The sequence below is a fragment of the Carassius gibelio genome, chromosome B21 (assembly GCF_023724105.1).
Source record: "Carassius gibelio isolate Cgi1373 ecotype wild population from Czech Republic chromosome B21, carGib1.2-hapl.c, whole genome shotgun sequence".
In the NCBI taxonomy this organism is placed as follows: Eukaryota; Metazoa; Chordata; class Actinopteri; order Cypriniformes; family Cyprinidae; genus Carassius; species Carassius gibelio.
Window position 1 is genome coordinate 14,285,627 of NC_068416.1, and position 16,310 is coordinate 14,301,936.

At 39.6% G+C, this 16,310-nt stretch overlaps 1 protein-coding gene across 17 annotated transcripts in view; it reads left to right on the forward strand.

The window, feature by feature from the left end:
* nrxn2a (neurexin 2a) overlaps nucleotides 1–16,310 on the forward strand; it is a 339,692-nt gene that overhangs the window by 212,407 nt on the left and 110,975 nt on the right. For 3 of the 17 annotated variants that reach the window (XM_052588898.1, XM_052588897.1, XM_052588899.1), the window contains exon 1: nucleotides 6,025–7,506. The exons of 13 other annotated variants lie outside the window; for them this stretch is intronic. In XM_052588898.1, the coding sequence (XP_052444858.1) occupies nucleotides 7,203–7,506 (304 nt within the window). In that variant the 5' untranslated portion in view covers nucleotides 6,025–7,202. Of the gene's footprint in view, nucleotides 1–6,008; nucleotides 7,507–16,310 lie in introns of those variants that run through there. One more of the 17 variants, XM_052588896.1, reaches the window with a different exon arrangement.

A 16,310-nucleotide genomic window follows, 5' to 3' on the forward strand; every position in this document is an offset into this window, starting at 1 on the left:
ACGTTTCTGGATCTTGATCGTGGTAATTACATGGCTGTTTGGGAGGGTCAGAGAGCTCAAAAATATCTTAATTTGTGTTCCAAAGCTGAACAGAGGTCTTACGGTTGTGTGGAATGAAATTAGGGTGAGTAATTATGACAGAATTGTTTTTTTTTGTTTTTGTTTTTTGAGTGAACTATCCCTTTAATGTCACCTTTGATCAATGTAATGTAACCCTACTAAATTAAAGTATTAATTTATTTAGAAAACAACAAAAAAATTACTTTCTTACCAAACTTATGAATAGTAGTGTACACAGCTCTATTCTATTCTATTCTATTCTGTATTTGATATTACCTTAAGGGAGAATTTCATTTTCTTTGGATCTCATATCTTTTATACCATATATTTGCTCTTTAACGTGCCAGGATCCAGATCCCATTGGTTTAATGTTGTTTGCTTTAATATACTCTCAGCAGACATGAGCAGAGCTGGCTCAGGCAGAATTTGTTCTGATAAGCCCGAATCCACGAGTAGATGGCACTCGCACCATTTCCTGAGTTCTTAATACCTTCCCCTTATCTCTTGTGCTGCAGACAAAAGAAAAATATAGTCTGCGTTTTCATAAATCAGGACATAATATCTGATTTTTGAATAGAAGCCTTTGTAATGGCAGAAATCTCAAACACAAACTTACCTCGGCCAGATTAAAAGGCAAAGCAATCTTCTTAACCTGTCAAACGATCCTTGCACCGCAGTAGTTTTGGATGAGTGCGTTTCGGTGCAGCCAAGCGTGTATTCACACTGGGCTTCTTCCCTTCCCCTAAAGAGCAATGTGAGGTGCTGTCTCTTTAAGTTGAATTAAATCCAGCAGATATCTCAACCGCGGGCCATTAGTTCCAGAGGAGGCAGGCATTATGAGTAATTATACCAAAACTGCCATTATTAATCCGGCCTCGTCTTCCCCGGGGGCCACTGCACAAATGTCTTGGGTGGAAATGCTCAGGAGACAGGAAAGTGCAGATGATGTCTCTCTTCCTGTTGTTTATCCCAATACACTCATTAAACTGTTGGTTTTTATCACGAATTACACAATATTAAGGAATAAATTAGATTTTTCAATGGCGTCTGATATCGATCCTTCTGACCAACAGGGAATGTTACAGTAGGCTAGTCATTATTGTGTCAGCAAAAACCAAAAAAAAAGCTGTTCTAACGTGGGCGACAGCGTTTAAAGGTGAACTGAGTCATTTCTGTGCTGCTATTTTCAGGAAATGGAATTGCAAAAAAAATTATGTTTTTAAGCAGGTTTTCACAAACATTCCCTCCCTCTTCCATTGTTAGGGCAAAAAAAATAGGCCTGTCCCAAAAGGGATAGGTTAAAATGAACACGTTCTTTAGTATTTTAGACTTCTACAACAGAAGATTTTTATTCAAAATAATGATTTTGGTGTATTTTAGTAAAGCTTCTCAAAAGTATACAGAAGTATGTTACATAATCATAAAAATGATTAGTTACATTAATATTGTCATTTTTTTTAAACATCCTTTGAATTGAGTTTCTCAGGTTAAAAAGGAAGAAAGTCACACAGGTTTGGACAGCTTGGTCTCATGACGAAAACATATCTCTGGGAACGTTTTCGTACAAGACGCGAAATTCGTGCCGCCATGTACGTTTGTGAAATGTCCACTGGGTGGTGCTAAAAGAGTTTTTCCTGGAACAGATGAACGTATATATGGTACATTTTATGTGACATTGTTCTTGTAGGTGTCACAACAGTTGAAATGTCCGTTGAGTGGCGCTATAAATCGAATGCTCTGTGACGTTTTAAAATAGTGTGCCATCTGCTCTACATGTGATGTAAAAATGCAGTCGCAAGCATGCCGTTTTAGCATCTGTCTGCTCTTTCATCGTGACTATGTTTTTGACAGGATTCGTACTAAAGGATTCGGCATCATAAGTCCAATTCCGTGCCAACCAAGCAAGCTTTTTACGTCCAGAAAGTGAAACATATGGAGCTATAATTATAACTGTGCATGAAAACATTTACAAGTGCTTGATGTTTTACCACCTCTAGTGTTCATTTCTGTTTGAAACTGCTGTGATATTACGTATTGGTACATATTTCGCATCTTGCAAAAAAGTTCCCAAAGGTTCGTTTCCGTCATAAGACCAGGTAGGGTTTGAATCAGGATAAGAGTAAGTAAATGATGAAACAGCTGCTTATTTTTGAGTTAACTTTCCCTTTAACATTTTCCCATAACAATATAATGCGAATATATGTGTGGATAAAAGCTGACTAGACTAGGCTGTGTTGTTTATTCCTTCATGTAAATTTTCTGCTAACAGCAGTGTGCTCTGATACCATAAGTGTTTCGGGTTCTGAAGCCCAAACAATGAACATGATTGGTGTTTAGCCTCCTCGTGAGTACCTTTATCACATGCACTGCATGTAGCCTTAACCCTCCGACTCTGAGTAGGCCAGCGTGCTGTGTGGAGAGAAGATGGCCAACAGCTAAGACTGCCTGGTGGCAGATGGTTAAACTCAGGGACGCCTTGCACCCAGAAGCGCGTGCGGTCCAGATAGCATCGTCTCTTATCATGCTGAGCAACCCCAGGGTTAGCAAATTGATTAATACCAGCCTTTCATCTCAGAGAACCCTCATGAAGATATCATCGCCGCTGAGGAGAATGTCCCTAATCCACCAGACTGACAATAGATGACACCTCTTATGAATTACAGGCGCCCTAATTCCACTTCAGCCTTCACCATCATTAGTCTTTGAGGTTATCTTGGTCTAATTATCCAACCGGAGCCGCATGTGTCTCTCTCTACCTCTGGACAGAAAATGGCGGCTACCATCATTGATTATTTTTCGACGCTGCATCCCAGATCCTTCAGTATGGATGTTTTTGCACATCTTGAAAGCGCGTCACCTGATCTCAAGGTTATCTCCTGTGTATCTCGGTCTGCAGAGAAATGAAAATCGATTACAGTGGAATGGGCGTCTCTCTTGGCCTGCCCCGGGGCTAAATCTCAACGAGCAGGCCTCTGTGTTCATTTGAATGGAGTTGACAGTGTGGCTAACTGTGGCCGTTAGCTGCGTCCGACATAGTGGATTTACAGACTTGGCTGCTGTTTGCAGTGACACAGAGTTGCCCCCTCCTCTTCCCCATTCTGTTCAATCAACCCAGCTCATTGGCGGCACCAGCCCCCTTCGCTCCTTCCCTGTGTCTGAATAATGGCCTGCTTCTCCCCTCCTGTCACCATGAAAGGTGGCTCTGGCTCTTTGCTGTTTGCCCTTTTTTTTCCACACACGTCCTTTCAACCGGCAAGGCAATCCCAACTGAGATCTCTATCCTGGGTGATTTATCTGAAGTATGAAGCATAGATTCAGTTCATCTCTCTCTCTTTCTCTCTTTCTCTCTCTCTCTCTCTCTATATCTTTTTCTCACACATTTTGATGGAACGATCATCATTTGTCGTGTCTATACATTTTTACTGATCAAAAACTTCTGTTCTTACAAGCAACACCATTAAGGATCCAACTGCTCGACGAGCACAGTTTTCTTTGGAGCACTGACAGATGTCCTATTGAAACAAAATTTGTGTTGGGATATATTTTAAGGCATAGCCATGACATATTTGCATCCGATAATTGCTAACTTACCATGTAGCATAGTTTAACCAGTTGGTATCATGCTGAGGCAAGAGACCTCCATTAATTCTTACCATTATACCAAGCGGGTATCTACATGCTGTGTTGCAATTGATTACCAATTTGTTGTTTCTTTTTTCACTTAATCTCTTTATGTTCGTTGGCAATTACATTAGCAATTCAGCGGACTAAATCAGCTCAAACGTGCATGTTAAACTAGCCTTTTTTACAAACATTTGTGTGTGTGTATATATATATATATATATATATATATATTAGGGGTGTAACGGTTCACAAAATTCACGGTTCGGTTCGATACGATACACTGATGTCACGGTTCGGTTCGGTTCGGTTCGATACGTTTTAGATACAGCAAAATGTAAAAACATCTCAACTTTTCAGAATGCCGCAAGCGCACCGCGGGTCATGTGACAAGAACCAACCAATCAGCTTCATCCTTTCCCGTAACAAGGTTGAGAGCTCAGCCAAGATGAAGGAACAGCTGATCATAGTTGTATATGGATTGCAATTTTGAAATAAATTCAGTAGCAGAGCTACTGCAAGCGATTTTTAGAGCTGCAAATCCATTTATCCTTCGCTGAAATTTCCGCGTCTCATGGAGAGAGCACATCATTGTTGCTTAGCAAAGACAGACGCCTCAGGAGAAAGACGCGCTTAGCGTTTTCCATGCGTTTTTAGGCACGATATGTGAACGGCCCCTGCTCACTCAGCACGCGCTGAAGGCTCGTTGCAAAATGTCTAATGCATTTAACAGACCAGAAATATAAGATCTGGTGTTTGGGTTGGATTCCCTGTAAGCTATAGTGTCTAAATGCTGCAGGGATAGTTTGCTGCGTGCATGTTTCTCCTTTTTTTCGTCTTTTCCCAGATAGTACTGACGCATATATCCCAGATATTCCCGCTGTTTTTTTTTTTGTTTGTTTTTTGTAATCCCGCTGGTGTACCCTGTCATGTTGCAGATGCGACATACCGTTGTTTATTTATCCACCACTCTCTTGCCATCACCATTATAGCTTAAAGGGAATCCAAAGTGCACCCAAACACCAGACCTGTTGGTTATTGGAGGATCTTCTCATTTCTAGTCTGTTAAACGCATTGGCTATTTTGCAACGAGCCTTCAGCGTGTACTGAGTGAGCGAGCGCCTGCTGAGTAGCCTAACATAAACATATAAGATGGTGTTTTTTTCTTCTTCGGGAGTGTCAGGGGCGTTGCCTGTTACGTTGTTTGGGTTATTGGGCTACCTTGTTGAACGCATATCATTATATTTCTTTCTCTCTCTTTTTTTTTTTTTTTTCAAATATAATTAATTACTCCAACGAACCGTTCGGTATACATAATGCGTACCGCGTACCGAACCGAAAGCGTCGTACCGAACGGTTCAATACGAATACGCGTATCGTTACACCCCTAATATATATATATATATATATATATATATATATATATATACACACACGTTTATGACACCAAAAGTGCAATTACAGGGTATTTTTATTAAGTACATAAATATGTAAATGTATTTGTGGTATACTTGGCATGAAATAAATTTATTTCAAATAGATTTTAGTATATTTATTTTTTCAGGTTACTGAAAGTAACTTTTTTTTGTAGACTGGCTCAAATTTTATATTAACTGAAAGTCACAAACCGATACATTTTTATCTCAATGGACTTAGACACACATAAATGAATCTGAATATCTGTCTAACCCTTTATAATTAATACATGATTTTGTATGAATAAACACACCTTTAATAGAACAACCTAAAACAATGAACATGAAATGGAACCATTTAGAAAATATGAGAGAAAGACAGCAGCAGGCATTTGCCGTCAAATTTTGTCTCATACTAAATTATTCATCAAGATCGGGAACCAACTACTGCTATCCGGGTTGCAGGGGGGTGGGTTGCATCTGGCACCAGCGAGACATTTCAGATTTCCTAAGCATGATTTCCACATTGGCTGACAATAGTCCACCTGTAAAACACCATTTCAAAGCTGTCTGTCTTTGACACTTTCACATACAGTACCATTGCAGATATAAACAGCATTTTCTATTTCTAGTCTCACTGGTCAAGTTCTGCAGTGTGGGGCTGGTGTGTTTTCAGAGGCTGTGGTGAGCATGCACAGCGCCCTGAAATTGTATTCCTGGCCACGTTTGTGCCGTTCAACTGATTCTTCTTTCTTCTCCATCTTTTGGCTTCTTTATGTGTCTGCATGTGTGCTTATGCACTACGATCGTCCGCTCCCTGTGCACCCCTCCCCTCTCTTTCTCTCTTTTCCTCAGACACACACTGCACCGCTCTCCTCTCCTTCTCTCTCCCTCTCCCTCTCCCTCTCTATCCCCAGTCTCTGGTTGAGCATCCAGAAGGAGGACCGTGCGTCCTGCACCTTGCGCTTGCGGCAAGCAACGTTTGTTGTTTCTGAGGGTTTTTTTTCTCATCCTTTTGCTGTCAGTCCCATCAATCCCAGAAGAAGAACTATCGAGGATCGCGAGGAGCCTAATTTAATTAGCATGCATTTCTCCACAGCGGCGCACGTACGGATTTTGGTCGTTCACACTTAGGCAGCAAGGGGCATTTTGCTGGTAACACTGTCAGACTAAGCACATTAGCAAGTGAATGCTTCTCGGAAAGGGCGAGGGAAAATAGAAAAGAGGGATAAAATGCAGCGCTAATCGATACAGTGTCCGCGTCTGAGGCACAGATCCAGGATGCTGCTGGAAAACTGATCCAGCTCCACTCCAGGTCTTCCACTTCGAGAGGGAACGCACGGCAGAGAAGCTCCGCGCTGCATCTGCAGCCAACGCGTCAGGAGTCACAGCCAGCTTTATTTATTTATTTGCTGCTTTTCTCCTCTACCATGCTGCAGCAGAAGTCTCTCTTTCTCTCCGTCTGCGAAAAGGAAACGTGAGCACTTCATTACGCCCGGGTCAGTCTCATCCTATCTGTTTCCTCCTTTCTCGGTTTTCTGTCATCTTTTAATCGGCATTAGAATAATCCATTAGCCGCCGGGATGTCTCTTATCTCCTCTTGCGCGATAGAGGAGCTGCCCTCTGAGGGAGAGTGGTCTAAATAGCACGTAAGCCGTACCTGAGGCTGGGAACTCGAAGGGAGACGCCTCCCGGCACCTCTTCCACCTGGAGCGTTTCACCCCTCGTCAATTAAGCCACGAAATCTGCATCAAGAAATATTGATCCTCGCGGCCGTGATTAGAACGCTTTTGGGAGTAGCAGCGCAGATAATTATCGACTGAATTGAGCCTGCCCTCCTCCTCATCGCAGACAAGCTCCCTTGTTTGGTTTTCTTTCTTTTTTGATAGTCACCAAGCGTGAAAGCCAGGAGGAACTGCCCAGTTGGTTTTTTTCCCCCCCTCATTGGATTTTTGAAGCCGGACTTGAAAGGAGTTTCTTCTTTTTGAGGATTTTATCATCTTTGGAAACCTACTGTGAAAGCCTCTGGGCTTTGGGTAGCATTTTTTCTTCTGCATTGTTTACTTGACCCGTGGATAATGATTGAAATGGGCAACCCTCTCTGAGATGTACTCTTTCCAACGGGTGGGACAAATGGGGTGTGAAAGGGCCTACGCCGGATCTTCTTGCCCCAGAGTGGAGATGGTGCTTCTGGGCTGGGAGTGTGGTGGAGGCAGCTGGCTGGGCCTCGGCTCTTGGTGGAGATTGGTATTATCTCTGGCCTTGTTGGCCTCGATGCCGGACAGAACGGCCAGTGCCCGTGTGTCTTCCAGCCTGAGCACCACACATCATGTCCATCACTTCCATAACAAGCATGGTACCGTACCCATCGCCATCAACAGGATGCCCTTCCTCACAAGAGGAGGCCACGGTAAGCCCTCATTCTTTCCACTTTATCGACCGGACTGCTCAGACCCAATGAGTCTAGAAAGCTTTGATTTGATTAAGGAGAGTTATTACACTGGAAAGCAGGCTGTTGATGTGCGCGCATGCCCCGAGTTTTACTTGGTACGTCATGTGTATGCTTTGATCTGTGCCTTAATAGATCACATGGGGAGTGGCCTTGTGCTCTTTGCACTTACTGCAGATCTAAAGGAGAGATGGGTTTGTTGAATAAAAGTGTTAACCAGATGTGCTCCTTTTCATGTCCAGCCACACCACTATTCCTTGCCAGACATCTTTTTTGACTCCTGTGTCAATCAAAGATTGTGTGCTGCATTGACAACCTGTCTTCCTGCTGAGCTCTAGCATATGTTGAGTTAGCAGTGAGCTTGTCATATTACAGCGATAATCCTCAAAGTCGAAGAGCTGCCCTTTAATATCCTGGTAGAGTTTCTAGTTGCTTAAGCATATTTATTTTTCGGGTGTTTGGATTGTGATTCAGGTCTTGAATCTTCTACAATAGGTCAGAGATTTTGTTGTGATTGATTTGATTCATGGTCTTCAACCTTTTGTTGAAATGCAAAAACAACAACAATAGTAACTTTATCATTATTAGTTACAAATATATGCTTTTATGCATGTGTATGTATATCTATTTATATGTGTGTGTATGTATGTGTATTGCACAAATTGTTAAAAATAGTTTTTTGCAGCATTTGCTAAACACTATTGTCAGTAATCTTTTCATTCAGAAAGGATGCATCACATTGATCATAAGTGGCAGTAAATACATTTATTATGGTACAAGAAAATATATAAAAACAAATAAATGCTGTTCTCTCCAGCTTTATATTCATCAAAAAATCTATTTTTGACAAAAATATCAAGCAACTGTCAAACATTGTAATAATAAAAATATTTATTGGGCACCAAATCAGCAGAAGAATCATGCAGTAATAGCTGCTGAAAATTCAACTTTGCCTTCATAAAAATGAATTACATAAAAAAATATATATTGAAATAGAAATCACTTATTTTAAATGTTAATAAAATGTCAAAGTATTAATGTTTTTACACTTCAAATAATAGCTTTTACACACTGCTCAGTTTCTTTATACATGTATATATATATATATATATAAGATGGATGCCTTTTCTATTTCTCAAGCCAGCAGTTTATGAAACAGAGTAGCTAAACAGTGCACAGTGTTGCTAGTTTCTCAGTGTTGTCACATTTGCATGAACTCAAAGCAGACAATGTGCATCTGCTTTACTGCTGCAAACAGAAAAACAGAGCTGGTGATTGTTCAAGTCACATGACTTTTATCAATGGATCAATTCACTTTTATCAATAAATATTTTAATAAAAGAAATGGTGCATATGGATTTAACTGCTAAAAGAACAAAACTACCAGTTCCATTCCAGTTTATAGACTTTCAACTCCACTTTCACATAAGAAGCTGAAAAAAGCATTAATGTCAGGGCATGACAAAACTTCTCCAGGCCCCAAAAATACCTTTAGACTCCAGAGGGTTAAAATCCATGTTAATTAATTTCAACATTTTACCTTAGCTTCGCTTTTATTTTAGCCTTCTCACATTCGGAGAACAAACATGGTTGTAACCAACCAGATGACTTTCATTTTCATGTAGTAGTTGATTAGTAAAGCAGTCATGCATTGTTTTGTTTTCTGAGTGCTGGATGCATTTATGGCTGCTGGACACTTAGTGGAAGAGGGAAGCAACGAGAGTGGGGACATTGGATAGCCACAATCAATGTGTCACCTCCCACACAAAGCGAAGTTATAGTAGCTGAGCTTTCCATCTGAAGAGCCTGGGAGGACAGTGTTAAATGATCCTTTTAAACAGAGAGGGTTAGAGGAATCAGTCCTTCATCCCCAATGACAAGTAGTTCAACGGGGGAATGTGATCCCGCACAGTAATGGGATCATCAAGGCAACTGTTAGCAGAATCATGCCCTTTTCTGAGTTTTTCATTACAACTGGTATTGTCAGTCCGATTCACTGCTTCCGTCTCGACATTAATCTCACCTGCCCTCCCATCCATCCGCCGCAAAATATGCAATGAATTTTCAGCGTCCTTATCGCATAGAAACAGGGCTGGCAATCCTGACGGAGCCGAGGTGGAGCCGACATGTCATGAATTACATCACCGCTCTTGTAAGGCATCTTCACAGCCATTACCGGAGTCTCACAGCTGAATGTGGCTGTCAGAGTGTCCAACCCTGATGCAACGACAGCTGATAAAGTACAAAACTGACAGATCAATTTGATGACTGTATGACTCAGCGGCACTTTTAAATTCCGCTCCTATATTCAAAACAGATGTGCATTCCAGCACGTTCCAGTATTTGGTTTGTATTTTGCGTTCAGATGCATATGAATTTTACACCCACAATGCATTTTATGCAAGTTTACAGTGAACAATATGACTTCCTAATGAGCTGGATTTCCATTCATTCCTAAAATATCTCCAGCAAGCTGGAAACCTACACCCCCACTGACCAATAATCACATCCTGCCAGATCCCATCACTCAAAGCGGACCCTGGCAGCACGGTGGAGATAATTGATGTAATTGATATTTAGATTAGTAGAATAAGTCAATCAGGTGTTCAGGGGCCGGGCTGATGTCAGGATGAAATGATGGAGAGATTGAAGGGAGAGAGCTCTGCACCATGCAGACCCTTGCCTCCATCGCATGCCATTGACATTTGCGCTAGACGCTGCTCATCATTTGTGCATCTCATGCCATCTGAAGAGCCCTTGGCACGGCACTTATCTGCTTGACATGCTGGAAACCAGCACTCATATGCACTTTGTGTTTATTGCACAGGCCTGTCACAGCTTACGTTTATCTATTTTTTATTGTTATATTTTAAACGCAGGCTTAGTGCTTTTTTTCTACGAAAAGTCAAAGATTAATAGTACATTTTAAAATACTGTTTCATGGTGTCTAAGTACATGAATTGAAGACTTGGTAGATTAATAACAGCTGTTTATTATATAATAATAATAATAATAATAGCTATTTATTTCATTAATTAATTATCTGCCTAATAGAAATAAGATACTTATTGTGCATTTTCTGCAAAATAAATAAATGAATGAATAAATAAATAAATTAATAATAATAATAATAGAAAAATTGACATAAAATTATGTTTTACAGTGTTTTATTACTCAGGATAAACTTGGTTAATTAATAAGCCAGCACAATTTTTTTTTTCATAAAAATAAATATATAAACATTTCACACACACACACAAACATGTTTGTTTTTGTGAAAAGTGGGGACATCCCATAGGCCTAATGGTTTTTGTACTGTACAAACTGTATATTCTATGGCCCTAAACCAACCCTACACCTAACCCTAACCCTCACAGGAAACTTTGTGCATTATTACTTTCTCAAAAAAAAAAAATCATTCTGTATGATTTATAAGCGTTTTGAAAAATGGGAACATGGGTTATGTCCTCATATGTCACCCTCTCTTTGTAATACCTGTGTCATACTCATGTCATTATAAAGAGTTGAGTCCTGATATGTCACAAACACACACACACACACACACACACACACACATATATATATATATATATATATATATATATATATATATATATATATCACAGATAGAATAATTTATTCTTCTGTTTGCTTCTGTTTTGACTTGTGTTTGGCCACACCAGTCCATCAGCAACTATTCACCGCACTTGTCACAATTCTTCAACTCTTGCACCTCGACCTTTACTCATTCACCCGTTGCTCCTGACAACACAGCTGCAGGCCGCCTGCCATGGCACTGACCCACTGATCCATCGATCGCACAGCCTGATGGATTCCCACAGTTTCATTTGAGGATCTGCCAAACAGCAGAAATCAGATCTATCGCTTCTTTCCCTCTCTCCATCTTGTTTTTTGTCCCGTCTCGTTGAAATGCTGCATGACCCTCCCCTCCTCCCCAATACCCAAAGCTCCATGCGCTGATGGATGCATGATGTTTGACAAGCAGCAGGTTCTGTTTGTTCACTCATGCCTGCCCCTGCATGCTGATGCGGGGTTTCCCGGTCATTGACATGTACGGTGAAGACATGGCCCTCTCCACACGGTTCCCAGTTTGTTTGTTTTTTGTGAGGCTCAGGGGTGCACCTTGATCCGAGCAAGGGCATCTCCTAATGCACAACCACTCGAGAAAGCCTTGATGGATGCGGCCCCTTACCAGTGAAAAGGGGCTATCCTTTGTTGATCACTGGTGTGTACACTATAGATTGGACCTCATCAAAAGCAGTTTGCTCTGGCAAGAGCCGCAATCCATTACCGTCTCAGAGTCAAGCTCTAAACGGCTGCACAAAAAGTGTAGGATGGGACAATAAGGAATAATTGATCAGTGACTCAAAACACTGTGATTTGGGAGTGATCCATTGTTTGTCCTGAATAGCCTAAATGTGGGCCAGTAATGAGAGTGCATTTAACTGTGACCTCTTCGTTCTCTGTACCGCCAGTGTTATTGAAAACAAGAGTTCCTCACAATTTTCCCCTCCTCAAAAGAAGCAACTAGATGTAGAGCCATCACTTTAAGTGCATGTGTCATTTCAGCGCCACTTCTGAGAATAGACCTGCAACTGCAGTCCAATCAATGTGACGGGCAAAGCAGTCAGACAATAAACTAGAGGACTACGGTTTGGATCGAGCGAACCCTATGCCACTGAGCTGTTGGCACCTTTTGAACTGTTGAGTCTGAGGTTGTGCTGCCCAAAGGAAATGTGAACTTTGGAGTCAAAAGGAAAATATTGGCTTCCACGTAAAGCGCTGCTTTGGTCCCCACACCTTCCTGTAAAGTCTCGACAATTGAGTTATGTGTAAGATTAATAGCAGATTCAGTAATGCTCTGTAACTGCAGCAGCAGGGTTAAGGTTACTCCCATTCCTCTGTGCTCCAGACCTGTGGTGTGTGTTTTACTAAATGTGACATTGAGGAGAAATAGCTCGGTCTGGATCTCACCCAAGCCCTTGCTAAAGGGAGACAGCCATGCTGTGAGCTGTGAGGGGTGAAATCAGTCTCCAGTTGCCTGGATTCCTCTTCTTACACCTGCACTAAAACTACCTCAACCGTGCCAAAAACCATCCCAGGGCTGTAGCAAAATACAACCATTGACTTTGCTATATGACCAGTGCTCTGCCCAGTCTAACCATTAACAATACAATACAGCTTTAGTTTTTATTCTTTCATTTAAGGGTTCCTACAGAAAATCTGGGAACATTTTTACTATAGATAGATGATAATCAGTGCATGTAAAAAAAAAATAATAATAAAATAAAATCATGTCAAACTATTGAAGTGAATATATTTGTATATACATTATATAGTATTTACTGTACATTGCATACAGTATGTATATTGCAATATATTACATCACATATTTTGTAATATATGTATCTATCTGTGTATTTTATGCTCCAGCAAAAATATCTAGTAGACTACAGAGATTGATGATAATTAGTGCATATTTGAGAAAATCATGTCAAATTATTAGTGAATATATTTGTATATTCATTATATAGTATTCACATTGCATATGTATTTTGCTATATATTGCATTGCATATTTTGTATAATATGTGTCTAAGTAATTTTATGCTCCACCAAAATATGTAATAGACTATAGCTATAGATGATAATGAGTTCATATTTGAGAAAAATAATGCCAAATTATTGTAGTGAACATATTTTTGTATGCATTATACATTGTATGTGTGTTGCAGTATATTAGATTGCATATTTTGTATTATATGTATCTGTCTGTGATTTTGAGTCTTTGAGATTTTTTTGGTTAAGGATAATAATACAATTATTATGCAATATATGCAATGCAATATATACTATATTATACACACAATTATATTCACCATAATTATCTCCATGATTGTTCTCAATATTTTATTAGCATAGCTCTTTCAGTTCAATCTCTTTGAGATAATTTGTAAAAATCTATCCAGTAAGCATAAGTGATTGGAAGAATCATGAAAATTCATTGTTCAAAAGGTCTGGGGGAATAAAAAGCATTGTTTTCAATCTTCTAAAAGTGTTTGGTGGCTGAACTATATTCCTCATGTTTAAATGTATGTGTTCTATTTATTTCTCAAATAGTTATTAATTTATTTGATATTTTGGACATTTTAGCAGTTTGTTAGTTCAAACATTCTTCAAATGTTAAATATTTAAATTCCTAATTTTAGATCTACACAGATAGTGAATGTATTATTTTAGAAGATTTTGAATATATATCAAGCCTTAATTTATATTTGTGTGTATGTTTCTAAAACAGAATATGATCTCGGAATCTCTTTGGTAAACTCTGTAAACTGTTTAATGCAGATCCTGGAGAAATTAAAACTATAATCGTTTTCGGAAAGCTAATTGACCTTGATGAGTACTGATAGCTTTGTGTTGTGAAGTGTATTGGTCCACAAAGATGCACAAACAGAAAATTGGGCTAATCCAACTTTAACCAACTAAATCCCATATTCCTACTTAAGCCTGAGCGTCACTGCATGACACAAATCAAGGGCCTTATAATTTTTAATGAAGTTCTTAGTGCAGCCATGTGTTACAATTTTGATGATGTGCCATCATTATATCTCAGACCTGACAGCCTGGCTTTTCATTACACAATGTAACATCTTAAATTCCCAGAGCGTTTTCCTCCTGCAAGGAAAATATATGAACCATTCGATCAAATTAATGATAATAACAGGCAGCAGTGGAAGGGAATAAATGGAATATCTGTAATCTATTACCTGTGAAGTTATACCCACATACCAAATTAAAAAACGGTTCCCGTCAAACTTCCGGAAATAACAGCAGTGCAGTCGTTAGCTCTTCATGCTGTTTGAGTGCTGTTGACAGTCAATCACCTCTGTGGTGTCCAACCCAAGAATAGAGTGTTATTTGTAGAGGGTGTTGAACATCAGAAACAGCAGTGGTGAGAAGCGGAGCCCCAGGTCTCCAGGTCTGAAATGCGCAAGCCCGGGATCCACCCACTCATTTCTCGAGAACACCCCTGCGCTCTTCCTGAAACAGCACAGTCTAGCTTCAGAAAATGGAGATGCCTCCAAAATCAGTGGCATCCTTCATTTGTTTTTGTCTGTGAGATATCTGAAGTGGGGCTGTGTTGCATCCCTCTTTAAAAAAAAAGAGAGAGACTTTAGAGGCAGACTAAAAATAAAAGAACAAAACTGAAGACAATCATATATCTCGGTCATGTTTACAAAAGTTTTGCACATTTATTTTTAAACAACATTTGGCAAGACTGGGGATTGTGACTTTGCTAAGAACTGGATACAGCTCATTTTGCTATTTAGAGAGATAATAAAATTATTCCTGGCAATATCTCCAAGGATTACACAATTTCACAGATAGACGAGCGCACAGCGAGCACACAGTGATGATAATATTGGCGGCAGACGTGTGATTCATGCCCTCGCATAAGGGGAATTGCAGTAGCATTCTGCTCTCTCTGTGGCTTTGCCATGAAAAAGGGGATTATTGAAACTTCAAAATTTCCTGCCGTTCTACGAGGCCAGATCTCCTCGCTGCAGCGTCCCAATCAACTCCGCTGAGGGTGCATAAGAACTTCTGCTGTGCAGCTTTGCTTGCGGGTGTCTGTAGCTAAATAATACATGGCCGTTAAATTGAATGTTAAAAGTGAATTTTAAATCGTGTCATGTATCACTTCATGTTTCAGAGTTTGGTTGATTAAAATCAAATATAGGAAATATAATTATATAATTTTTGTTGACACTTCGTTACTGTTGCTATGTTCGACAAGTCATGCCACTTTCACACCATGTTCTCACGCAGTGAAAAATACAGTGCAGAGCAAAGAGGAAACTGACAGTGTGCCGCCAAACAAGACAGAGCAAGTTACTTTTGGTATGAAACAGTTTTTTAGGAAACGATAAATACCGTTTTGTGGCTCGTAATTGCACACCATCTTTCAACTTCAAGTCCACTGATGACAATCTACTCTGGTTTGTTTGTTGGACAAAAATGGCAGATTCAGCGTTATGATTGGTCAGATTGCCTGTCAATCAAACTCTCTGCCAATGGTCAATTGAGCTCAACCAATGGCACGACTTTGGTGATGGAAAATGACTGTTTAGATTGGTTACCGCTAAATTGGAATATTGCATAAAACATTTGCGAACAAGCACCATTTCCATCCAACGAGTCAAAGAGAGCAAAATTGTCACTTCCTGATAAACTGGCACTATAAATCACTAAGAAAAGTAGGAGAAGCTACTGAATATAATAATTTTCATAAATAATAAATGACTTGCGCCTCAGAGCGAGCAGACAAAACACAATGAATGCATTCATTGCTTTCGGAGGTGGAAGCTGCTGTTTGGGGAGAGTGTTTTATTTAATAATAGTAAATGAATTTGAATAAATTAATTATAACTTTGTTTTTTAATCATTCTAACATTTGATTAATTTTATCTAAATACTTAAGTATTTAACTCAATAATTAGATAACAATATAATTAATTTAAATGAATAATTGAATAATTATAAATGCAACTTCAATAAAACTTCATTAATAATAATAATAATCATTAAATGTTCATGAAATTTTCATTTTCGCAGTGGCACAGAAATAGCCTTCTTGAATGTAAATCAGACATTTCCAATAGTTATATATGGATTCACATGGGAAGCAAAGCTGTATGCACACAGGAAGTGACACAGTGACCCTGCTGTCTATAACCGCTG